This window comes from Carassius auratus, chromosome 5, assembly GCF_003368295.1.
Source record: "Carassius auratus strain Wakin chromosome 5, ASM336829v1, whole genome shotgun sequence".
Lineage (NCBI taxonomy): Eukaryota > Metazoa > Chordata > Actinopteri > Cypriniformes > Cyprinidae > Carassius > Carassius auratus.
In genome coordinates, this window is record NC_039247.1 from 20,250,865 (window position 1) to 20,276,087 (window position 25,223).

Genomic DNA, 25,223 nt, shown 5'->3' on the forward strand with positions numbered 1-25,223 from the left:
GTTTTGTATCGTCTTATTTTTATTATTCAAAGTTGCCCAAGTAAGAAGCAGAAAATGATAAAGCACAGATAGCTGAATTCTGTATTTTCTTTTATTATAAAATATACAAAGCTTTGCAGTTTATTATTTATTGAATCATCTGAATTGTGCTTTTGTGTGGAAAATAGCAAGCTTCCTTTCAATGTTTTCATTATGAAACACATCTAAACAGCCATAATTTTCAATGTGTTGTGTATTGTTACATAAACCTATTTTAGAGGTGTTCAAACACAAAGAAATCGCTAAATGAACAAAGAACTGAAACATTATGTGGATTGTAGCACCTTTTGAAATATTTGTGCCGTCGTGTCATAGCACAGCCCTTTTACATAAGTCATTCAATTCATTCCTTCATCACAGAGTAAAAAAACAAACAGTGTACATTCTGACACAGAAAGCATCATGAGCATTGCTGACGGCTGCATTTGGCAATTTGGTAGGCAATTTTATTCTACACGTGTACCAACTAGTGAATCATATTACTTTAAACTCCTCTCTTTATCGGTACTGTCCTAGGCCATTTCCTTTGTAAGTGCAATTAAGATTAAACTTTCTCCTTCCATGATTCCAGTTTGGCAAAAAGTTGGCAATTAGACAATAAGCTCCCTGTTGCTATCACCAACAAATAATGAAGTTGAAAAAATTACTCCGCTTTAACCCATCCAGTCGGTCCTGTTATGTGACTTGAGTTTTATTGACTTCAGGGAATAAGTTTAATTATGTGGCATTCTGTATCTCAATATACTGGCTGCTGTGGATATAAAATCAGATTTGCTCTCCATAGCAAGTTAAGCTTAACAAAGCAGTTCCGTAAATGGCGATTTCTGCTCAGATATGATTAAGAAACACTTGGTCCTAACCACTGCTGGTCTTGATTCCAGTCTTTAATTTCGACCATTTAACTCATGTTTAACAGACATGGGGATCCGTGAACTGTATTCCTTTTCTTGCCTTTAAAATAATCTAAATGACTAATCACTGTCTTAAACGCGAGATCCTCTTTCTTTACGGTCCTTCTGCATCTTCATAAGGTGAAGTCTCAAGATGCCTGCTTCGTACATGTTCCCGGAGCTTCTTGCAAATTCACTTTTGATCTATAGCCAAAATATATATAAAAAAAAGCAATTACACAGGTGTTTGCATGATAGTTTCTTACAAAACACTGCCATAACATAATAATTTCATACTATATTTTAATTTGTAAGATTATTTTCTTCGATTCTAATTATCGTATCATTAGAATGTTGTATTAATATATAATACCTGTTGTGAGTCATGTGACTTTTGACCAGGTGACCAGCAGTGAGTGCAGCCATGAGTGACAGCTCTCCCGCAAGCACGGTAGCACACACCACCTTGGCAAGCTGTCGGGCATTTTCACCCGGGCACTCCTGACTTGCACCCAGCACACCTAACATCTGACAGGAAGACAGAGAGGGAAGAAACTGCATGAGACAGCCTATGACAGTGGGTTTAACAACAGTAAATCCACAATGAAACCCTAACATTATATGTAAATTAATAATCCTGTATCAAGTACCTGTAAACAGGCCTGCTGGGGAGGAAGGTTAGTGCCTCCGCCCACAGTGCCCAGCTCAATGGAGGGCATAGTACAGCTGATGTAAAGATCCTCCCCAGTGGGGCCCGAGGCTTCCATAATAGTGATACAATTAGAGCTCCCCACTGTCTGCGCTGGGTCCTGTCAAGGATAAATCCATTTACTGTAGTTGAATATCTGTACCACCACTATATAATCACATATCATAATCCTTATCAGAATCATACTGTAAACAATACATCTTTTATTACCTGTCCACAAGCAATATAGATGGCAGCTACAATGTTGGCAGCATGAGCATTATAACCTCCAATGCTTCCAGCCATAGCAGATCCAATCAAGTTCTTGCTGATGTTGACGTCTACCAGAGCCTCAGTCGACGTCTTTAAAATCTGCACACAAACACATTTGCATCAGGCTGTCATTCCAAAAACAAGTGTATATCCTTATTCAGTGTCAACAGGTATTGCAAATGCCAGTATTCAGCTTTTGCAGGGCATTTTGTAGAATATGATGAGTTGTAACTGTACCTCTTTGACAACTTTGGCTGGGATGGTGGTCTCACACACCACTGACTTGCCCCTGCCCTCAATCCAGTTGATGGCGGCAGGTTTTTTGTCAGTACAATAGTTTCCACTAACAGCCAAAATTTGAAGCTCTGGAAATTCCTCCTTCAGCCTGGTAAGAGCCTGTTCTGTGCCCTGGTGACCGAAGAAAAAAAAATACATGAGCTCTTCTTAAAAACTCAGTCAAGCAAAGGAAATCAGTCATGGAAGTATAATTTTAAGGGATAGTTCACAAAAAAAAAGAATAAAAATCTGTCATCATTTACACACCTTCAAGTATCTTTCTTCTGCTGAACACAAAAGAAGATATTTTGAAGAATGCTGGTAACCAAACAGTTGACAGTAGCCATTGACTTCCATAGCATGGAAAACTATTTATGGAAGTCGATGCCTACTGTTGGTTACCAACATTCTTCAAAATATCTTCTTTTGTGCAACATGAGGGTGAGTAAATGATGAGAGAATATTCATTTTGAGTAAACTATCCCTTTAATATACACGGAGACCATGTTTCACAACAAAGCAGTACTTGCGTACTTTTGAGATCATGTTCATCCCCATTGCATCTCCAGTTTTCGACTGGAATCGAATGTACAGATTGCGACTTGCCAGACCAATCAGAAGCTTCACCAGTCGTGCAAACCTACACACAACACAAATCGATGTTACATAATCATCATTTTAAAAATGACTAAATCAATTCACTGAAATAATCCTGTACCTGCTGGTCTGGTCAAAGGCCTCCTTGATGCTCTTGAAGCCCTCGGTGCTTTCCAGCCAGGCCTTGACTTCAGCCGCCTGACAGGCAGAAGGCAGACGCACCACCGGCCCTCTGGTCATACCATCTGCAAGAACACGACTACTGGCACCGCCCGCCAACTGGGGGAAATCCATTCACCACAGAGATTAGATTCACGTGATTTACACTTTACACAGCTTTACCAGTTCAGATGTGTGTGAAATGTGTTTGCTTTCAGCGTCCCTTTGAGAGCTTAAAAAGGAAATTGTGCTTACTGCTATAGCTCTGCAGCCTCTATTTGTGCTGGCAACTAGGCAGCCCTCAGTTGTTGCCATGGGAACCTGAAACTGCTTTCCATCCAATAACAGAGGCCCAGCAACCCCGACAGGAACTGGCATGTAACCGATGACATTCTCACAGCATGTTCCCATCACCTGGAATAAAAACACCTGAAAATGAATGCTGAACTTTGAAGGTTGCTAAGTTCTAGAGCGTTACTAAGTTTTTGCTTCATGGGCCAAGTCAGAAGTTTGGTAACAAATTGGTTATGACCTATAAAACCATTTTTTTAATTATTGGTATTGCTTCTATTGGCGTATATATACATACATGTATATTAAGTATGTTTTTAAAAGGTAATAAAATTAATCTTAGTCAGGAAGAACACTATACATTGATCAAAAGTCTCCATCAAGTCATTTATAATGTTACAAAAGATTTATATTTTTCAGCAAATTAGCATATTAGAATGATTTCTGCCGGATCATGTGACACTGAAGACTGGCGTAATGATGCTTAAAATTCTACTTACTATAACAGGAATAAATTACATTTGAAATGAACAAATTAACTCAATATTAATGTTTCTAATGCATTTCTGATCAAGTAAATGTAGCTTTGGTGATCATGTGAGGCTTCTTTCAAAAACATTAAAAAGTTTAGTGGATCTCATCGTTAACAAAATGTAATATGGAAAGGTTTAAATATTAGTGCATCCTTAGTTTGATCAAATCAATAAAGCACCATTAATTAAATGATGTCTGATGTAATGAGCGGATGTCTTACCTTAGAGTAGTCGTAGTCTTTATAAGGCAGACAGGTGAGAGCCGTGGGCTCTGGGAATTTGGGGCTGAGCATTTTTCTGCGGATCATCACCCCCCTCTCAGGGGTCTCCATCATGGCCTCCAATTTGTAAGCTGGGATGTGCTTTGAGTTCACCAACACGATCACCTCTTCATCGCTGAGGTAGTGAGCACCCATCTGCGGGGTCAGAAGGGTTGACACTTAAATACTCACACACCGTGATTATACTTGGATTTTAGGCAACATAAATCTACTCTTGGAAGTAAACAGTTTCACTGCATGCTTCTGATATTGGCTAATGTCATAAACTAATTGGCTAAGAGTAAGAGTGTAAAGAGTAAAAGGAAGATCTCATTAGAGAGTACATGGGTCAACTCTGAGGTAAAAAAATAACCACAGGTTTCAGTCCCACGGTGAACCCAGAATTAATCTTTATGCAAGAAAGAGAACAACAGTATTGCTTTTGACAATGCTCTTACATCTGGGTTTTTCAGAATGGAGAGACATTCTTCCACAGGTCTGGGTTCAGCAGACAGACTGATCACAGACTCTGACAAAACGACAATTTCCTGAGTTTCATCTTCTCCCAAAACAAAAGTACTTTTGTGCTCAGGCTCTTTCGGGGCAGGCAGGGGCCGAATCACTAAATCTGAAGGAGATAAACTACAGTTAGATTCAACTATAGGGTGTTGGGTTTGCAGAAAACTAACACAAAAATGTAAAAGTAAGAAGAGAATACCTCTTTCCTCTTTGGTAACAACTGCAGGGGGAGTTGGGGTTTTCTCAGGCTTGCTGGAAACGGGAGCCTCTTTCCTACAGCACTGATCCGGAGACCGTTTCTGAGAGAGCATGGAGCTCGGAGTGGGGACTTTCAGGGACAGGGTGGACTCCATTTCCACCTGCTCGAAGAAAATGTACTTCACAGCCAGGAACAGGGCGAGACCCAGTGTGATCACCTGCTCAATGTCCATGCTGATCATCCTAAATGCACACAATAAAATAAGAATCATATCATATTCTTGTTATTGTTTCTATTATTAACAATGCACAATCTATCAGTACCGCAGTTCTTATCAGCATGCTTTCTTCATTGTATCTATTGATTTTGGAAAATTCATTGTGCATGCTCATTTCTCCTATATTTACATTTAGATTATCTTTGCTGTTATTTAACACTAACTAAACTGATCTAAACTAATACTAAATCTTTCGAAAAAGTAACAATTAAATAACACCGTTACATGCAATCTTTAGCAAACCTCAAAATATTTTGTTTATGTCAAAGGTTTATACTGTAGTGTACATTATAATGCTGTGTATCTGTACCATTTTTATTGTGTATTTTGAACTACTGATACATAGAATTTTAAGATGGCCAAAATATTTGTATTAATAAAATGAATAAAATCTCTGAAGTGTGCCTACCTGGATAGGTAAAAGTGCCAAAGGGGCATGTCTGGCTCAATTCTCTTGGGCATATTGTCATTGAGACTCACTCCAACTTGAGGGAGATCAAGAGTTCCATTAGTTGATGTAGGATCTGCGATCCAGCGGCTGTGAGCGTGAACCATAACCAGGCCAAGAGACTGCAAATAGTAAACATGATGCAGACCATTAGAAACAAAACGTTTAATATCATAAATCCCAGTATCAAAAGACTAGTGTTTTTGGTTCACTGCGTACCATAATCATTTTGACTCTTTGTGTGACAGGATTAGGCTTGTTGTCCTCTTCCTCCTCCAGAGCTCTAGCAAAGTGACTCAGCTGCCAGATGGGTCTTCCCTCCCTGCTCTCTCTAGACAACTATGGAAAATAGACACATGTTAGAATATGTTCTAGTCTTCCTCTACGTGTACTGCACTGAAATATGCTTACACACCTCCAGCACAAGAGAGACACAGGCCGGGAAGAAGGTCATGAACACAAAGTAGTTAGCCAGGACAGACATGCAACCGAAGCAGCACATGATCTCAAGCTGTCGCACACCTGCAGGAAAACAATATATAAAGGACAGAATAAAGTTCACTGCTGCCGAGTTTAGTAAGTCTGTCCAGCTGTGTTGATTTTCTGTCTAATGTGGAAGGGTGAAGTTTACCTGACATTGTCCCCACACCGATCACCAGGCACTCCACAAGGGCATCAAGAGTAAAGGTGGGTCCTAAAACAGCCATTCCTTTGGCAATATTCTCTCTCACCTCATCCTAAAGGACAGCCAAAAATGGCATTTAGGAAAAACTTAATGATCAGTCATATTTATTTAAACCTAATTTTTATGTAAGCGAAAAGGTGAAGTACCTGTGAGTTTGAACTCAACGCAAATTTGGCCAGAGCACATGCTTTGGAGAGGTCAATCAACAGCAGAAAGAATGGCAAGGCCTCACTGGGGAAAATTATACAATTATAACATTATGTATTTACAAATTATTTTCCAAACACAAATCAACACTTCAAAGATTTCTAGTGTGGGTGATACAAGACACAAATGTCCATACTTGAGGCCTGTCAGCTCCTTGTCCAGGAAGTGAATCACAACTGTGCTGAACACAAAACTGGAGAATATTGTGAAAAGTCCTGCGATGCCTGAAATAGAAATGTCAATATAAACATTAACGCTTGTAATTCATGTGACCTCACAAACTCCTTTTTTTAAAACAAGTTTAAAGACTACAACTCACCCAATATGTATTTAGATCCTAACTGTCGAAGATTTTGGAACTGAAAGTAAATATAGACGATCGCTATGCATCTTGTGATTGTCAGGATAATGATATCACTGCTTAAGATTAGCTGAAGACAAAACAGAGTGGAAAAAAACAATGGGAATATTTAACGACACAATATCATTAGATAAATCTTCACTTTAACTGCAACCATGATCATTACATTTATGAAAGCAACTCAAGATTTATTTTCACAGTAACACACTGTACCTCCTCCAATTTGGGGCAATCAAAGTTCCAGCCACAAATCTGGTAATTTCCAGTGAACATATTCATGGACATCATGCAGATGGTGAGAGTTACAGTAGCCACAATGACTTCCCAAGGATGGGAGGCCACAAAGAGGCCGTGGATTCGGAAAAGTCTGGTCAGCATTTTGAAGGTGTGTTACAGTCAGTTACTGTAGATGACAAAAAAGCAAATGTGAGAAATCAAATGAAAGGAAAACTTGTTAAACTGGATTAAATGGCAGATTTATGAATTATGAACGTTATTCTGTCACCTTATTTCTGTCATTTATTGTCTACGCTGCAGTTTTTATTTACAAAAATTACTATATCTATATATATATATGTATATCTATATACATAGATATATACATATATATATATATATATATATATAAACACTTAAAGTGCTCCAAGGGTATAACTAATATTTTAGTTAAATAAAAGTTGTTTTTGAGTTGTTTATAAGGATGTTCTGTATTACTGAATTTCTCTATACTACAGTAGCATCAGATGGCTTGACATAAATTCAATGCACAAAATACATATCTGATGTGATAGATGACAGACAGTGCCATCAGTTTCTGAATTTATAGACCAAATGAACAGATTATAATAACTGATCATAATAATTCATTGGAAATTATATTAAAATAGAAATAGATACAAATATTTAATAATGCCAAAATGAACTGGGGAAAAAAAATAGACATTAGAAACTTGGATCATGTACAACACTAAGTAGGCATGTCTAAAATAAAAGCTTTGGTTGTAATTTAGATCTGATGCGGGTACTTACCAATAAGCGTCAATGAGGGTTAAAGAATTAATACACCAACAGCAAATCACTGTAAAATCCTCCACATATGCGGCTGATTAAATAAAAGCCTATAGATATGTTCACTGTTATAAATTAACATTTAGCGGCGATTTTCGTGATTAGAGTGGCCGAAATAAATAATTATAGACATATAGATATTAATCCATATCCCGATGATTGAGGACTCCTGTCGCCAAAACCGGCATCCTCCTCTAAGCTTATGAAGCGATGGCATGGCTCTGCGTCAGTAGAGCGGAGAGCCAATGAAATTCTCGAACCACACCGATGCGCAACAAAGCCACACCCACTTTCCTGTGAATGGTGTTGAGGGCGTGTGCTGACCGAGACGCGTGATCTGACCATCATTTGAATTTGTATGAGTTGTGTGAACCTTGGCCAATGGCCCTTGTAACGTTAACTGTAATAGATACAGGAAAAATAAATGTTAATTTTAAATGTTAATGTTGAAAAATGATAATGTTTAATGTTAAACTTTTTTTTTACAATAACAAACAACCCAAGTTTTTTTCTGTTTTAATGAAACATTCCAAAATGTATAACCTAAAATAGTAAAATAAATATATCTATAATAAAATAAAATTAAAAAGACAGTAATAGCACATAGTACCTTGGTCTGCAAATATCTCTTCTCGTTTACTTTGTATACAGCAGCTTTTCAGATTTCTGTATTCTTTGAACTGATTTAATGTTATATAAAGATGATCACCAAGTGTGTGTGTGTGTGTGTGTGTGTGTGTGTGTGTTTGTGTGTGTGTGTATCTACTGGACTTTAGAAATGCGTGCCACCGACATGATAAATACTAACCAGAACAAAGTTTGCCTGAATTTTTACTCTTCTTCATACAAAAGCAAATACCTTAAGTAACGTTAGTTGGTGTTTTTATAGACGCCCTGTTTATCAGCCATAATGTTTGATAACACGAGAATAAAGCAAAGTATCGTATGTAAACCTTTTCCCCAAATATAATTCATTTTATAATTTAAAGTTATTTTTAATGAGGAAAATTTGTGCATCTTTAAAAGTAAACATAAAGGAATTGCTAAGTTATTATGGACTCTGATCTCTTTATGTATATTATTTTAAGACAACCAATGATAATAATAATAATAGAAACATGAAAAAACGCCTCTCTATCATATCTTGATTTGACCAATCACATTAGCGCTTTTAACCCAATTCATTTGCCGCCGAAAATACAACATACCTTCATAACTATAGCATACGTTGCTAAATATTCCCAATGTAACGAGACGTTGCGCTTATATTTAGTGACGAGTGTCACTAATATAATATTAATGCAATCAAATATGGATTTAGAGCAGGAGGAAACCCTCGCGACCGAACACAGTGTTGATGGTGAAGGAGACAACAGCTTTTACCTCAACAGGTCAACTGGCGTTAATTAATGCGTTTCTACGTTATATTCTGCACGTTATATTCTAAATGGAGCGAAGATGTCAGGTTTGCAATGATAACTACTGGTTGATGTATTATTGTAGGTTTACGTTGACAAAACATCACTTCTCATCCGCCACTGTCTCCTCTCTTCGTGTGCTGAGTGAAGGTATGATCATGTAACGTTAACTTATAGTAATTATACTAAGCTTGTTCGCGGTCATTTCTTCGGTAACGTTACCATTTTCGATTTTGGTAACGTTACACTAAACTTATTTTTCTTTTTTCTTTTTTAACTAAATTTGTACATTTTCTGAGAAAACTTTTTTAATGGCGTAACGTTAATTGAATTTGCGAAATTTGTATCTATGATGCTAGGGTGTTGTTGTTTACTACAGTGACGTTAGTCGTTGATTAATCAAGTGACTCGAATCTTTAGAATCGGTCTTTAGTAAGCACCGCTAATTCTACTAACATTCACTGTACAGTTCCAGCAGCAGCTGAAGTAAGTTAGTCTCTTTGTTTGACAGATATTTCCCCTCAGATGCAGTGTCAAACTGGACAGAGCAGAAAGACATCCGCAGCAAAACAGGTAAAGTTACCTTAGATTTCATTAGACGGGTCCTAATCAAATCTACACGACAGCAATTCTACATGTATTGTGTGTTGACATCTCTATTTTTTTATTAAAAAGCAAACCCACAGCACTTTGGTGACTTCAACAAATCCTGCAAGGTTTGTAAACCTTTTTTTGAATTTAAAAAAATATGCATTCCACTGTAAAATTCACAGAGTAATAATTTGCTTTGCTCGGTCTTTACCAGAGTTAAAGCTCCAGTTAACGAAGAAGAAAGTTCTTCAGAAAGGGAATCCAGAGAAGGTAACCCAGTTGATGCACCTAGTCTGGAAAAGTTAATCTTCTAAATTTAAACAAGTTCAATAAGATCTTCAACTAGATAAATAGCTCTTCAAAACGTTTGCAATGTGAGCTACATACACCTGGTCCACCCTGTTTCACAGTTTGGAGATTCAATAAGTTAATGGCTAATACATATGTAACTTCTGCCCCCCAGTGTTGAGACCCATTCCCATACATGGCACCATCTCATTAGATGCTTCTCACCAGCAGTCTGGGCCTACTTTGAGACGCTCAGTGAGAATTAATGGCAAAACAGCTGGAACAAAAGTTGATCCATCCACAATGAAGAGAACTCAACTTCTGAATACTCAACACAGGTCAATACGAAGTACACATATTAGTAACTTTCAGATTATCGATTGCTAAAACATACAGTAGGGTCTAAAACCATACTGTGAATATTTGAGATTCAAAGATGCTCTTTGGAACTTATTTCAAAATATTATCTAATCCCAATTTTTCATTCTAACTGTTAAACTGATCATATAATTTTTTTTAAAAAGTTGATTCATTTAGAAAACTGCTAAATTGAAACATTTTCCTAGCATCATCTCTAAGACTTTTGGACCCCACTGTATGTTACTCATTTAATTCAGCTGATTACTAAAAATATTTACTGAAATATAAATGTTTATTTGCTGTTTATGCACAGGTCCCTGCCTTCCACAAGGGAGGAGAGCCTAAACACTAAAGAGTACAATAAGGCATTCAATACACCTTTGACTCCACATGATAAACCAACATTACTCGCTAATCCTTACATTAGTTCAGGCAAGTGCTCAAACCTGACCGCACAAATTAAGATCAGTGCGGTGTATACAGGTAACATTACAGCATGTATTCTTGTTGATGTTGTTCAGAATGATGAATTTGTGGATAACTCTGTTTGTTAGGTTTCAGTGGCAAGTCAGGGAAATTTGTATCACTCAAGTCCATCCACAGACGGAATCATTTTGGAGAGACAAAGCTGCATTTAGCCGTGATGAAGGGAGACATTCAAGACATCAAAGACTTGATCACGGCGGGTGCTTCCGTTAACACACCCGATTATGCAGGTGTGACATGTTGGAGGATATAAAACATAAACTTGTTCATTACCACTATTGTATTTCATTAGGAGTCAGACACTGCATATTTCACTCTTTTATACAAATCATCCCACAGACCTCATTTGGTCCCTGGGTTATAGACCAATGGTTGAAATTAGCACACAATTCCATCTGATGGCAGCATTGACCGACTTTTCTCAACCTGAAGGTCTATTCATTTTCAGGTTGGACTCCACTGCATGAGGCAGTGCAGAGAAACAAGTATGACGTGACAGAAATTTTACTCAAGGCTGGAGCCAAAGTCAACTGTAGAGGACTTAATGGAATTACACCTTTACATGATGCCATATATTGTCAGTATTACAAGGTGTGTAAATTGCACACAATGGTGCTCAGATGTACCTCAAATTAACACTATTATTAAAAATGTGCATATAAAATACACAGCCTGTGATAGTTATTATGTTGAATTCTTATGCTTACAGATTGTAGAACTACTTCTGAAGTATGGTGCTGATCCATTATCAAAGTGTGACAGAGGAAAGACTCCTATGGACATGACTGCAGACAGAGCTATGTACATACTGGTGGAGAAATATTTGCAGAAGTCTAAAAGTGATCCAGGTCTAAAGCTCTCGACATACACAAAACTGGTTTAATACACGGTGGTGGACGAAATAGTGTCAACACCTGGAAAATTAGGTTTGAGCACTCTTTGCTTTTAATACAGCCTCCAACCTTAGTCTACAGTTGAATGTTGTCTATCACAACATCGGAAAATTGCTTCAAAGATGTTGGAATCTTCTAATTTTCTCACCAAAACTGTTCAGAGTGGTTTGATAATATTCAAGTCAGGTGATTGAGCTGGCCAGGACAGATAATGAAGTGCATCTTGGTGCTCCAGCGGTTCAGATTTTATGATCATAATACCTTTATCTTTAACAACACATAACATTTTTTTTTGCGTTTTAGCAGTGTTGTCTTGGATTATAACTTTAGTAACTACAGCTCTTTCATGGATGTAGGCTTTGTGAAGTTCTCTGGAAATAGGATCTTTAATTTGAATAATGAGGTTTGCAGAATAACTGACTTTCCGTTTTTGGCCGCTGTTCTTCTTCGCTAATGAAGTCTTTTCTTGCTTTGTGTATGCCGTCATAATCATAAAGAATGTTGTACTTAAAAAACAATTGGGCTGTTGAGTTAACAGATGCGCCTTTCTCCTTTTTAGAAGTCTGACAAGTCAGCCATTACCTGGAGCGGCTGTACTACTAACCACTGCTGAACACAACTTAAACAACACTGATATGCAAATTAGAGAATATAGACAATGGAATAAATAAAAGATCATTCGTTTTTTAGCCTATATGAATTATGTTATTCCTATAATACTGGGTGTTCACATGATTTTGTCCAGACCATGTATATTTATGTGTTGCATATGTATATATAATTTCTTCTGTCATGAATTGTAAAAAATATTATTATTATTATTATTTTTGCTGTATTTGGAAATAGCTGGGAATCCACCCAGCATCACTGATTCTGCAGCTAATCCAAGTTTGAGCCAAAGAAACAACCAGAACTCCATCAAAGTAAGTCAAAGATGTATCATTGGATAAAAAATCGTCTGTCACTGACTGGCATCATTACATGATCTGATTACTGATCAGTTACTTTCGTTTCATTTCACTTTGAGGACACAAGAGCTCCTCTTCAGAAATCAACCGGAACTGCTAAAAAAAGTGAGCGTGAAAGCAGCCTGCAGTCTGGTGAAGCTGAACTCATTCCTGGTCCAAGCGGAGGACAACCAAGCTGTGATCCATCCATGAGGTTTCCGGCCTCTTTCAAAGGTTCTCTACATTACTGAAGGCTTAGGAACTAGATATGGCTCATGCAGTATTTAATATCAGTAAACTTGCTTATCTAGTTACAGTGATAACAACATTTACCCAACGATGTGGTATTGATCAAAGATGTGGTCAGGTAAAGATAGCCAGCCTAAATTAGAACAAAGGGTAGCTTTTAAGATATATAAAGATATATATATATATATATTATATGTATTATATATATATATTAAGATTCATTCTCATGTAGTAAGGCTAATTATTTTGACAAATTTTGTGTTTGCAGTATCACCTCACAATAATGTAAAATAAATTATTATTTTGATTGTGTGCTAAATCCACAATAATAGATTTTAAAAAAATTGGTTTATGTGACAATATCCACCTCAGCATTTAATGTTTTAAAATGACACTTTAGCAAGCAAACCAGTTTTCAAATTTGTACTAAAGCTATTTACTTTAGGGATAGTTCCTCCGAAAAGGAAAAACAGTCCAAGATTTACTCAACCTCAGCACATCCTAGGCGTGTCCGACAATCCTCTTTCAGACAAACACATATGGAGTTATATTAAACATTGTCCTGTCTGTTCCAGTCTGTATAATTGTAGTGAATGGTGCCCATCTTTCTGATCTTTCTGTTAATAAAGGCCTTCTGAAGTGAAACAATGCATTAGTTCAAGGAAAATATAGTTTCTTAAAACGTATTTTTACGATGGATGGATATTTTTCTTTGTGATTCAGAAACATGGGCACCATTCACTGCAATTATTCAGACTGAAACAGACAGTGTGAATGTGTTCGTCTGAAAGAGAAATGTCAGACATGTTTAGGATGCCTTGAGGGTGAGTAAATCTTTGGCTAACTTTAATTTTTGCATGAACTATCCCTTTAAGCTGCCACAGCTTCATCTACTAGAATTAGTCTGTTACGTGCTTGGTGCATAAGACAAAATAGAATAAAATAAAACAAATAACTGCCCATTCATTTTGAAGCATGCTGCACATGCAAACTATATTACACTGTTACTAACAGTAATTGCACAAAAAGCCACATTGTCTTTTTAATTTAAAAGTGAAATTTATTGTTTGGCATTTTCACATTGTATTAGATAGCACATCTAATTTGAGGCTCAGTGTGAAATGGGGTGTTGTGTGTCCTCATTTCTCAGTGGAACCATCACCTCAAACTAGCATCAATCTACTGTGGCCTCCCTTGAAGTTGTGTAGCCAGGGTCCCTCACTGGTTGAAGATCAGGAGAGCGAGGGATCAGACACCTCATGCTGCCTAGACAGTGATGGTACAGTGGATTATATTGAAGATTATTCATCATCACCAGAACATTGGACTCTATGTGCCACTCAAGATTTCTCTGGCTCCTAGAGCAGTAAGGATGTTTCAGAAGATTGTCAAATATCTGATAAGTTCTTTCGTTGACGTTTGACACTTAAAAATTGGGTTATTTTCTGTAAGTTAGTTCACTTATGTTCTTTTACATCATTTGTGCTGCATACTTATATGATGATTCTAATACAAAATACATTATAAAATGTATAGTCCGGTAAAAAATGTTGGGATTTTACAGATGTATGTTCTACCACAATTTAGAAATTGTTTTACGTTAATTCCATTTGTTTTGTTATGTGATGCAAGTGTTATACAAATGCATAATAGCAGATCTACTCATTTCCCTTGATAGGAAATTACTGTATGACACAATGTGGAGTTCCCAGAATAAAGAAATTAGGTTTAAACAGTTGTCTGTTGAAAATGACTGTCCTTGTAGTAAACTAAAAGCACTTATTTTTTATTCTCTCTTTATTTGTTTCTATCATTACTTCTAGGGGAGGCAGGTGAAACTGATGAATGATGGCAGCTCAGTAGCTGAGGAGTCTAGCTCACATATTTTCTATGACCATAGTTTTCAGTGCTGACATTCATGATGTGCTGGGATTGAATATAACTTTTTCATTCACCAGCCACTATAAGTTACCAGCCTGTCACGGTTTACGCTGCCTGAAGGAATACGGAGCCGAGGATAGATGAAATAAGGCTTTTAATATATCAGCCACTATAAGTTACCAGCCTGTCACGGTTTACGCTGCCTGAAGGAATACGGAGCCGAGGATAGATGAAATAAGGCTTTTAATATATACCATTCATGGAGCACAGCGATAGACACACGTAAGTGAGTGAGTTAGTCACAAGTGAGGAGACCCGACAAAACAGAACTGAAAGGACAAGGCTTATGTACAAAAGGATAATTGGGGAAACACAGGTGGATGGCATGACTAAATTAACAGGGACATGGAACACATGAGGAATAGAATAGACACACCTGTGAACTAATCAAACCAAACACGGAAGACAGAAACTGGGTCACGGGCAAAAGCACACTAAATGGGTCCAGGTGTGACAGTACTCCCCCCTCCCGGTAGGTGCGTCCTCGCACCGTAGAAACAACAGAGGGAGGCGTGGGTGGGAACTTGGGAGGAGGTTCCGGTGGAGGACGGACTCCCAGTAGGGGGCCAGCAGACAGGGACCACGGAGGAAGGAGCCAGGGAGGAGACGACGGAGGGAGGAGCCAGGGAGGAGACAGGAGCAGGAGGAGCCAGATGGTCCACCAGAGACCAGCCAGAACAGAGATCCAAGGTGGAGTCGACGGCGGGAGGAGCCATGGTGAAGGAAGGGTCGACGACACCAGGGGGCCGACAGGCGGAGACTGCACCGGTGGGTGAGGAGCCCAAGATGGAGCAGCACAGCCGCAGAGCCAGGGGGACGTCGAGGATCCGCAGGGCCTAGGTGAAGCAGAAGGCTCAGGCGACCAAGGCGGAGGCGGGGTCCTGGCAGACCGCTGTGGAGCCGGAGTGACCGAGGATGGAGGTGGAACTGGAGGGAAGGAGGAGCCTGACAGAGCCGGAGGGATGGAGTGACCAGAGGAACCAGAGGAGTGGAGTCCCGAGGCGGCGGATGGTCGACGACTGACCAAGGTGGAGCCGGAGGGATGAGGGAGCCCGCTGGAGCAGGTGGGATGACAGGCCACGGTGGAGACGAGGGAGCTAAGAGCCAAGGCGGAGCCGCTGGGTCGAAGGACCGAGGAGGAGTCCAGGGCTCGGAAGCTGGAGGCGGAGACAGGGCCTTAACGCGCCAAGGCGGAGCTGGAGACTGGCAGTCCAGCGGCGAACCATCGCGCCCCGATGGCGCGGACTGAGGGTGAGCTGCGGGACTGACTGGCACCAGCAGGGATGACGAGGAACTGGCTGGTCTAGGAGGAGGAGAGAGGAGAAGGATGGGAGGAACGACAGGAGGATCAGGGCTGGACGGAACCAGCGGAAGTGGAGCAGAGGAACCAGCAGGTTTGGGAGGAGGTGGGAGAGGGAGGCTGGGAGGGAATACAGGAGACACAGAAGATTCAGGGCTGGGTGGAACCAGCGGAGACACAGATGATTCAGGGCTGGGCGGAACCAGCGGTGAAACAGAAAAATCATGGCTGGGCGGAACCAGCGGAGACACAGAAGATTCAGAGCTGGGCGGAACCAGCGGAGACACAGAAGATTCAGAGCTGGGCGGAACCAGCGGAGACACAGAAGATTCAGGGCTGGGCGGAACCAGCGGAGACACAGAAGATTCAGGGCTGGGCGGAACCAGCGGAGACACAGAAGATTCAGAGCTGGGCGGAACCAGCGGAGACACAGAAGATTCAGAGCTGGGCGGAACCAGCGGAGACACAGAAGATTCAGAGCTGGGCGGAACCAGCGGAGACACAGAAGATTCAGAGCTGGGCGGAACCAGCGGAGACACAGAAGATTCAGAGCTGGGCGGAACCAGCGGAGACACAGGAAACTCAGGGCTGGGCGGAACCAGCGGAGATGGAGCAGAGGAAATGACTGGAGGAGGTAGGAGTGGGAGACTGAGAGGGTATACAGGGGAATCAGGGCTGGACGGAACCAGCGTGGAAACAGGAAAATTAGGGATTACCTCCATAGACCAGTCCATCAGATCCAGAACTTGCTCCATATGACTTTCAGAGACTGTATACGGCTCAACCCTCAGTCGCAGGAGTGTGGGCAGGGCTTTCCTCCACGCCCTCGATCTCCACGAGGACTCCCACGATGCACGGTGTTGCCGGCTCACACACCTGGTCAGTCACGCTCTCGAGATCCTGTTCCCTGTCAGTGGATGGCTCGGGCTCTGCGGCGGGCTCTGGCTCCGTGTAGCGAGTAGGTGGCTGGCTGGTCTCTGGTTAGGGAATGGGACTGGCGAGATCCTCTATGGGGCTGACGGTGAAAGATGAGCCATTTCTCGCCAGGGTCCACTCCACGAATGCGGCGAAATCCTCCCGAGGACCATCTTCGGGCGACAACGCTCTGCACTTGGAGTTCAGGCTGGTGTTGTAGAAGGTGCAGAGCGCGTCGTCCGGGTAGCTGGTGTCATTGGCTAATAGAAGAAACCGTCTGGTATGATCCTCGAGAGAATGTCCTTCCTGCTCCAGCATGAGGAGGAGGAATCCGGGGCTATAGAGGGGATCCATAGAAACTACAAAAAGAAAAGACTGTAGAACAAACGGAAACAAAACGGAGGGAAAAACACGCAGTTTTCTACTTTCTTTTTTGAGGTCGGGTCTTCTGTCACGGTTTACGCTGCCTGAAGGAATACGGAGCCGAGGATAGATGAAATAAGGCTTTTAATATATATACCATTCATGGAGCACAGCGATAGACACACGTAAGTGAGTGAGTTAGTCACAAGTGAGGAGACCCGACAAAACAGAACTGAAAGGACAAGGCTTATGTACAAAAGTATAATTGGGGAAACACAGGTGGATGGCATGACTAAATTAACAGGGACATGGAACACATGAGGAATAGAATAGACACACCTGGGAACTAATCAAACCAAACACGGAAGACAGAAACTGGGTCACGGGCAAAAGCACACTAAATGAGTCCAGGTGTGACACAGCCATTCTTAACTTCTACTAGCACCAATTAAAAAAATAAAATAAAAATACAGACACAAACCAACAGCTTGAGGCTGTCTACACTGGACGTGAAAAAGCGACTGCTGTAAATTATTTTGCGTCAGTAGGACTACTAGGGATGTGTGATATTGACAAAAAAATAATATCTCAATATATCCTGGAATTTTATCGATAGACGCAATTAGATAATAGTTTGATGAGTGTGTTATTGTGCTTATATCTTAAGGACTACCTTGGACAGCTTAGTCCTGAAGTTTTTAATATGTTTCATATTGTGTGGTCAGTTCACAGCAGTAATAGAAATTAACATTTTCCAATAAATTAAAATAGATTTTTACCTTTAATGGGCTTTTGTTTTTTTTAAAGTGTGCATCTTTTGAGTCAAATTCTTAAATTTAATCAGTTAATTATAATAGAAATACATTTAGGCTGTAAAATCAAAACAATTTAAAATCGCCAGTAGGTGGCAACAAGACACTGTTAATAAGTGAGTCATTGCGATTGAACCGAATCATTTAAACGGTTGATTCATTCAGGAACGAAACACCGTCATGATGCTCAGAGACCCGAAACAATACTGTGGCTGGAATGATTTTTGTTGGAGAAAAAACAGCCAATGTGGTGTATAAAACATAATTTTGAACTGTTGCTGTAACCATGCTGATTTAAAAAAAAAACGCACCCTTGTTTAGCTATTGTTTAACTATGAAATTATATAAATATTCATTTCCTGCCCCTTATCTTGAATTATGTGCCTGAAAAGTAACCCACTTAATTTGACAGCATTACCCGCCACAGCTGATTTTTACTGCATATGGCGGGTTGGCGGGTGTTAATATCAAACCCTGTTGATGTGGTCATCATGTCAATTCAGTGTGAACTCTTTGGTTTTGAAGAACGCTACAGAGAAAAGGAAGCAGAAAACAGAAGGCACACCACACACAGTTGCCCCAGTGAGTGATTTGAGGCGATTTTTACCTGCAAAGTTGAGTACACTGGATAACACTGAAGAAACAGCACATTTAAAACATGATCCACAATCAAAGAGCTCCTAAACACAAAGGCAGCTTAGACAAAACTTGTTGAAAGGAAAAGATTATGCAGATACACTGAATACAAGTGATTCCCTGGGGTTAATCGTAAATAATATCATCGCTGTTTAGAAGATGGTACTTTATGTTATTTCTCAACGGTATCAAAGAAAGTTTTGAAGATTCCTCAGAAAACTCTTGACAAGAGAAACAGTTTAGGAGAGACTCCGCTTCACCGGGCATGCATCAGAGAAGACCTGCAAAGGGTCAAAGGCTCGAAAGAAGCTGGAAGCAATGTTAATATATCAGGTCAAATAGATGAAAGATAATGTACACATAACAAGGCAAGGATGTAGGTGGGAAAAGCATTGCCTTATTATGTGTACATTATTATCTTTCATCTATTTAATGCTTTCATGCTGTCTTGGATGGACAGGATGGACCGCCCTTCATGATGCCTGTTCTAGAGGTTTTGTAGATGTGGCAGAGTTGCTCTTGGAAGCAGGGGCCGATGTCAACAGCAGAGTTGACAATTTTAAATGCCAGAATCCTTCACTTTCCAGTGTGGTGGTTAAAGGGTCATTAACCCCAAAATACCAATTCTGTCCTATTTACTTATGTGCACGTTGTTATGCATGCTGCTATACAATGATAATATAGTGATCAGGGGCTGTCAAGCTCCAAAAAGGACCATAAATGCAGCTCATGCATTATATTCTTTTTAAGTTAGACTACTGGAAAACAAGTGTTAAGAGCTGAGTAATATTTCTGTAGTTTTCAATCTGATTCCCAGTTTGTCACCCGCACTTAACCAGCTCATTCACACTATCAGTCTGTAAGCAAAGTAAATGCTGTTTCAAAGGCAGTTAAAGTTCTGATCATGATGTTTTATGCATAGACCGTGAGGCTTCTCCTTTAGTTTGGCTCAAGCCCTCATGATAAGAATATGCTGGGACAGAGTGCAGTAGACCTCGCAGCACATGAAACCACCAAAGAGCTGCTTTTGACATTTAAAGGACCTTTTCGTAAACCTGTCCAGACAACTGACACTTCCAAACAGGGATCTCAGCTTTCAGCTGCACAGCAAATGCAGCCAGGTAAAATACTCTGCATAGAAGACACTGAAAACAGTAAAAAATTCTGTCATAATTTACTCACCCATCTACTCTTAATCTCGTTTCAAACCTGTATGACTTTCTTTAGTTCAATACAATATTTTTTATTTATTTATTTATTTATTTTTATATAGATTCATGGATATGTTTAATGTGTGTTGAGTTTATTTATTCACAGTTATTCTCAACAGATCAGTGTTTTCAGTCAACAGTAACAAAGATTTTAGTGGAAATAGGAAGTTGAGCTGCTTTGAAATTGAGTCATTCAACCTGGGGATGATAATTTAGAAATGAGACTTAAGGTACTTAATAAATCATTTGTCAGGTGCTGATCAAGACATTAGACCATTTCAAAGTTAGCTTGATGTTTTACATAGGGTTTATAGCCTCTCTATTGGAAAATGGATTTGTCAGAGATGTCAGCGGTAGTCTTCCTCTTTCCAGAACAATGGGATGAAACTCTGATTTTGTCTTGAAAAGGGTACAAGATAAATGTGGAATGTTAAGATATTATCCGCTGTTTTCCTGAAACATGGCTAAACTTTTAAAAGTAATCATGAGACAAAAACACTGACATGTGAAATAAATACCTTTATGGATTAGTGTTGACCTTGAAACCACCTCTTGTTTATTTTATTATTATTTATTTTTCTGTCAGGTTACATATCAATCCAAGTCACAGTGGAATCATGTTTCAAGTTGTTTAAATCCAAAAACACCTGGGATCAGTACTTCCCCATTACTAACAATTCAACAACAGTCTATCAAAAACCTGCTATAGTCATATTGATAGATAGTAGTATAGGACCAACCTTACTACTATTTCTAATGGTATGACAAATGTCATACAGATTTAAGATCATATTTTCAGTTACATAAATCCCAGTCTCACGTAAAAGCAGATATTATCCATGAGACTTAAACACAATGTTAAAACAAAGTGTTTCCAAAACAAAAGCAGAACCTGTGACGTGATGTTTTTTTTTTTTTATTGTGTGGAGTATCCTATGAAAACAATGCATGTCCTTCGTACTGATGTGGCAATCGACTGCATGCCACAGATGCTTTATAAACTTGAAAGTTTATCGTGTAGTTAATACTATTTTGTTTAATAATTCATTCATTTATTCATTTTGTTCAACAGAGCCACGCAACAATGACGTTTTCATGAACATCAGATCAATTAACTTGGTCAGCAATAAGGATTTTTTTTCTCCAAGCCACATGATGAACAGATAACCGGGATTTCTTCGCCCAGAGTGAGGACTGAACCTTTGAAACTTAGGAAAGTTGTTTCTGTAGCAAGTGTCTGTCCGAGCATCGAGAGAAAACCGTTTCAGTTGTATAAACTTTAATGTTATGACTTTTCTAAAGTGCAAAGGTGTTGTTTTTCATTGTTGGCTTGAAAATATGAATATATTTGAAACGTGTTTTTTAACCTTCCATTTATGTAGCCTATGTTTTTTACCTTAATAACTAACCGTTAATGATCCCAGCTGCTAAGCGCGTTTTGACTGAGTTTGAACACTCGCTTCTGAGGAAAGGAAACGCTGATATGTAGATGAGACAAATACACGAGTGGGCGGACAGGACTTTCCTAATGTTCACGCCTCATCCTGCTTCTCCTGATACAGACTGCACAAGTGAAGTCAGCAGTCCAAAAACTTGCTCCTGTCGAGCGGAGTGACGGGACGACTCAATCCACGCAATCCTAAAGACAGCTGGGTGTAAGTATAGCCTACTGAACTCGATGGATCATTTAGAGATCGGTAAAACATTAATAAGTATCTCCATCACATGTAAGTTTGTACATCACAAGTGCAATCTGCTGCCAGTTTTCTTAATTCTATACTACGTCGTTTTGAACATATATTTAGTAAACTGTTTTCTTGGGTTTTGACGGGATATTTATCTAGTAACCTAATCTAAATCTGTCTAATCTCTGTGGCTCTGCGGTTTTCAAATTGTGCGGCAACTTCAGCAAAATCAGCGAATGAATTCCTTTCAGAACAGCGGGTTTTACAGTTTATTTTTTTCTTTGTCACAAAGGTTCATATATTGTAATGTTGAGAAACACAAAACAGAAAACCGGCAGCTTGCAAGGTAGGCAAGTCCACTTTATGATACGATACGACTGAATATGATACAGTTTCCTGGCTGAATAGTTTTGTCAGAGGATTTGTGTGTGTATGTCAGCATTCTTTTGAACTACTGTTTTACTTTGCCAACAGAATGAAAAGGAGGTGTGCTGTCTTACACTGGATAAGATACAAGTTCTATGTGTTTGTCTTGTCATTGTTTTTCGTGCTGGTGTACATCAAGATTTCAATGGACAACAGTATTTACATTGAACCCTATGGAGCTACACAAAGATCACTCAGAGCTCAGCCTCTGGATGGCATTAACTGCACAGCCGTTTATGATCTGGAACCGGTGGAAATTGGCAAGTCGTTGGAGTTAAGACGCAAAAACATTGTGGAAGCTGGTGATGGGAGTATCGTTTCCTTCACTGCAGACTGCAAAAACTACATTGAACAAAGGGGCTATAATGAGGTCATGATAACAGATGAGGAATGCAGCTTTCCAATTGCATACTCTCTAGTGGTGCACAAGAACAGTGCTATGGTGGAAAGGATTCTTCGAGCCATCTACACACCCAACAATATTTACTGCATTCATTATGACCAAAAGTCTTCGAAAGATTTTATTGCGGCGATGATGAATTTGGAGAAATGCTTTCCAAATGTCTTCGTAGCCTCCAAAATCGAGTCCGTTCAGTATGCACACATTACAAGACTTAATGCAGATCTCAACTGCCTTTCAGACCTGCTGAGTTCAGAGGTCAAATGGAAATATGTTATAAATTTGTGTGGCCAAGACTTCCCACTCAAGTCCAATTATGAGCTGGTGACTGAGCTCAAGAAACTAAATGGTGCAAACATGCTCGAATCAAGCAGGCCCAGCGAACTGAAAAAACAGCGATTTCAGTTTCAGTATGAATTGAAAGACATGTCGTATGAATACCTCAAAATGCCAGTCAAAACATCCATTGCTAAAGACCCACCACCGCATGACATCGAGATGTTTGTCGGGAGCGCTTACTTTGTCTTGACCCGTGATTTTGTGTCATATATTATGAACAATCAACTGGCAAAGGACTTTCTGCAGTGGACAGCTGACACATATTCTCCTGATGAGCACTTTTGGGCAACAATGGCCAGAGTACCTGGAGTTCCTGGAGAGATGGGTAGATCTGAGCCTGATGTGACAGACCTGGAGAGTAGGACACGTTTGGTTAAATGGAACTATCTTGAAGGCCAACTGTATCCACAGTGCACCGGCACGCACAGACGAAGTGTCTGCATCTTTGGTGCGGCGGAGCTCCGCTGGCTTCTGGAGGATGGCCACTGGTTTGCAAACAAGTTTGATCCCAAAATTGACCCTGTTGTTATTAAATGTCTTGAAGAGAAACTTGAGGAGAAGCAGCATCAAGAGTGCCTGAGACCAAGAGTGGCCTTAGGGCGATGTTTTGGTTGAAATATGTATGAAAATGTATGAAATATGTTTGCTGCTGCACTTATGTTGCTTTAAAGCAATAGCTAATTGTATTTCCGAACATTTATATTTCAACAGATTCCCATCCACTATATGCTAGGCGAGTATGTCAATAAGCTTGCCTTCATATGTATTTATAGGCGCTATGAAGTATTTATATGTTTTAATTTAATTTAATTCTGTTTTTTACTGAATCAATAAGGAAACGTTTGTAGGGCTTCAGCAGTAGGAGTTGTGTTTTTCTTTTGTCATAAAAAAAAAATGCAGCTGGAAGAATATGCAGTGTAGTGAAATTCTATCAATATTTACCAATATTTCTAACTTTACAAGTATTGCATTTGTAATTTCGAATCGTCATCTTAAAACAATGTGTGTATCAACACCAGGGAGATGCTATCATTTTTTACTTGTTTATAGAATAACTGACATTCTCTACTGTACATACAATATTGTTTCAAATAAAGCTTTAGCTCTCGAGTCTTTTGCTTCCTCTTATAACAGGGAAAGAGTCACACTCAATGTGTCAGATGTCACAGTATATTTGCGGTTTGTCACTGGTGAAAATGTCAAGCAATAGGATGTCCCAGTCTCTAAATTTCACTTGCTGAGTGGTTCTTCATAAGCGTTGATAGAAGCTAAATTCTAGATAATATAAAATAATACTTATACAGCCATACACTTAAAAAAAAAAAAAAAATTCAATTAACAAAAAAATCAAATGTGAAGTGTCATGCAAGGAATTCTGGGTATTTTCCGGGTAATTCTGTCAGATTCCAGTTTTTCACCCATAGCAGTCTTCAAAGTGAAGATGCAAGACCAATTAGAAAGCCTTCTTTTCTTGACTCAACACCTCAATGGCTGGACAAAGGCTCCTAAACTTTCACTGCAACAAGAAACCGAAGCGTATACACCGAGTGAATTCCCAAAAGCCACTTTTTGTAACCGATATGTCCCTTGAGACATTTTAAAAACAGACATATTTAAAGTTTGCTTGTGGAGGACAATATGTTTGCCTTGTTTGGAAACTGAATGAATGTTGAATACTATAACAGAAGGTTTGATTCTCAATGCAGTTAGTGCCAGTGTCCTGAGTTTGGCTTGTGCCAGTCTGTCTCTGTTCATTACCAGAGGACTGGAAACAGATCTTGAACCTACTTTTCTGAAAGGTTTTTACTCTAAAGACGGAATTGTACAGCATGTTTGACCTCTAAGGTAGCCAGTGGTGCTCAGTTTCCTCAATCTAAATACAGCTTGACCAGCACATGCGACTCCGTTGTAGTGTTGGCAGTGTAAGTTAAAGCACCCTGGAATGTAGACGCCTGCCATTAAAACCTCTTTGGCCCTCTTAGGTTTTTTTATGTCTCACACCTCACACTGATGCAAATAGTACAGAGAGCCCTCTGTGCAAGTTTTATTTATTTAATATCAGTTTCTGCTCTGCAATCAATGGTTTGAATATGAATAACCAGTTCATGCATCCAGAAAAAGTGCACGTACATTTGCTTCACAAAAAGTCTGCCACATTCTCAGACAAGAAATAGGGACCAATTAATGTTACAG

At 39.5% G+C, this 25,223-nt stretch overlaps 3 protein-coding genes across 5 annotated transcripts; 2 read left to right on the forward strand and 1 right to left on the reverse strand.

Moving 5' to 3' along the window:
- Positions 1-73: 73 nt before the first annotated feature.
- LOC113080269 (3-hydroxy-3-methylglutaryl-coenzyme A reductase) lies at positions 74-7,984 on the reverse strand. The gene is made up of 20 exons (XM_026252479.1): positions 7,732-7,984; positions 6,916-7,105; positions 6,661-6,772; positions 6,478-6,565; positions 6,281-6,365; positions 6,081-6,186; positions 5,865-5,971; positions 5,669-5,788; positions 5,411-5,571; positions 4,725-4,966; positions 4,465-4,634; positions 3,968-4,162; positions 3,178-3,336; positions 2,885-3,042; positions 2,701-2,806; positions 2,128-2,298; positions 1,849-1,989; positions 1,580-1,738; positions 1,303-1,457; positions 74-1,133 (listed from the first exon to the last, which is right to left on the reverse strand). The coding sequence occupies exons 2-20, from the start codon at positions 7,078-7,080 to the stop codon at positions 1,079-1,081; spliced, it is 2,655 nt and encodes an 884-aa protein (XP_026108264.1). The 5' UTR covers positions 7,081-7,105; positions 7,732-7,984; the 3' UTR covers positions 74-1,078.
- Positions 7,985-8,934: 950 nt separating this feature from the next.
- On the forward strand, positions 8,935-14,749 carry LOC113080286 (tonsoku-like protein). Of its 2 annotated transcripts, none has more exons than XM_026252488.1 (13): positions 8,935-9,161; positions 9,274-9,338; positions 9,700-9,761; positions 9,864-9,904; positions 9,994-10,049; positions 10,243-10,405; positions 10,741-10,859; positions 10,982-11,143; positions 11,362-11,504; positions 11,623-11,761; positions 12,653-12,729; positions 12,834-12,987; positions 14,153-14,749. In XM_026252488.1, the coding sequence occupies exons 1-13, from the start codon at positions 9,070-9,072 to the stop codon at positions 14,362-14,364; spliced, it is 1,485 nt and encodes a 494-aa protein (XP_026108273.1). In that variant the 5' UTR covers positions 8,935-9,069; the 3' UTR covers positions 14,365-14,749. The 2 variants fall into 2 exon arrangements, with proteins under 2 accessions (XP_026108273.1, XP_026108279.1); XM_026252494.1 differs by having other exon boundaries at positions 8,936-9,161; positions 9,714-9,761.
- Positions 14,750-21,448: 6,699 nt separating this feature from the next.
- LOC113080302 (beta-1,3-galactosyl-O-glycosyl-glycoprotein beta-1,6-N-acetylglucosaminyltransferase 4-like) lies at positions 21,449-24,140 on the forward strand. Of its 2 annotated transcripts, XM_026252498.1 has the most exons (3): positions 21,457-21,835; positions 22,158-22,211; positions 22,340-24,140. In XM_026252498.1, exon 3 carries the CDS (start codon positions 22,341-22,343, stop codon positions 23,643-23,645), a length of 1,305 nt encoding a protein of 434 aa, XP_026108283.1. In that variant the 5' UTR covers positions 21,457-21,835; positions 22,158-22,211; position 22,340; the 3' UTR covers positions 23,646-24,140. The 2 variants fall into 2 exon arrangements, with proteins under 2 accessions (XP_026108284.1, XP_026108283.1); XM_026252499.1 differs by lacking the exon at positions 22,158-22,211 and having other exon boundaries at positions 21,449-21,835.
- The last annotated feature ends 1,083 nt before the right edge of the window (positions 24,141-25,223 follow it).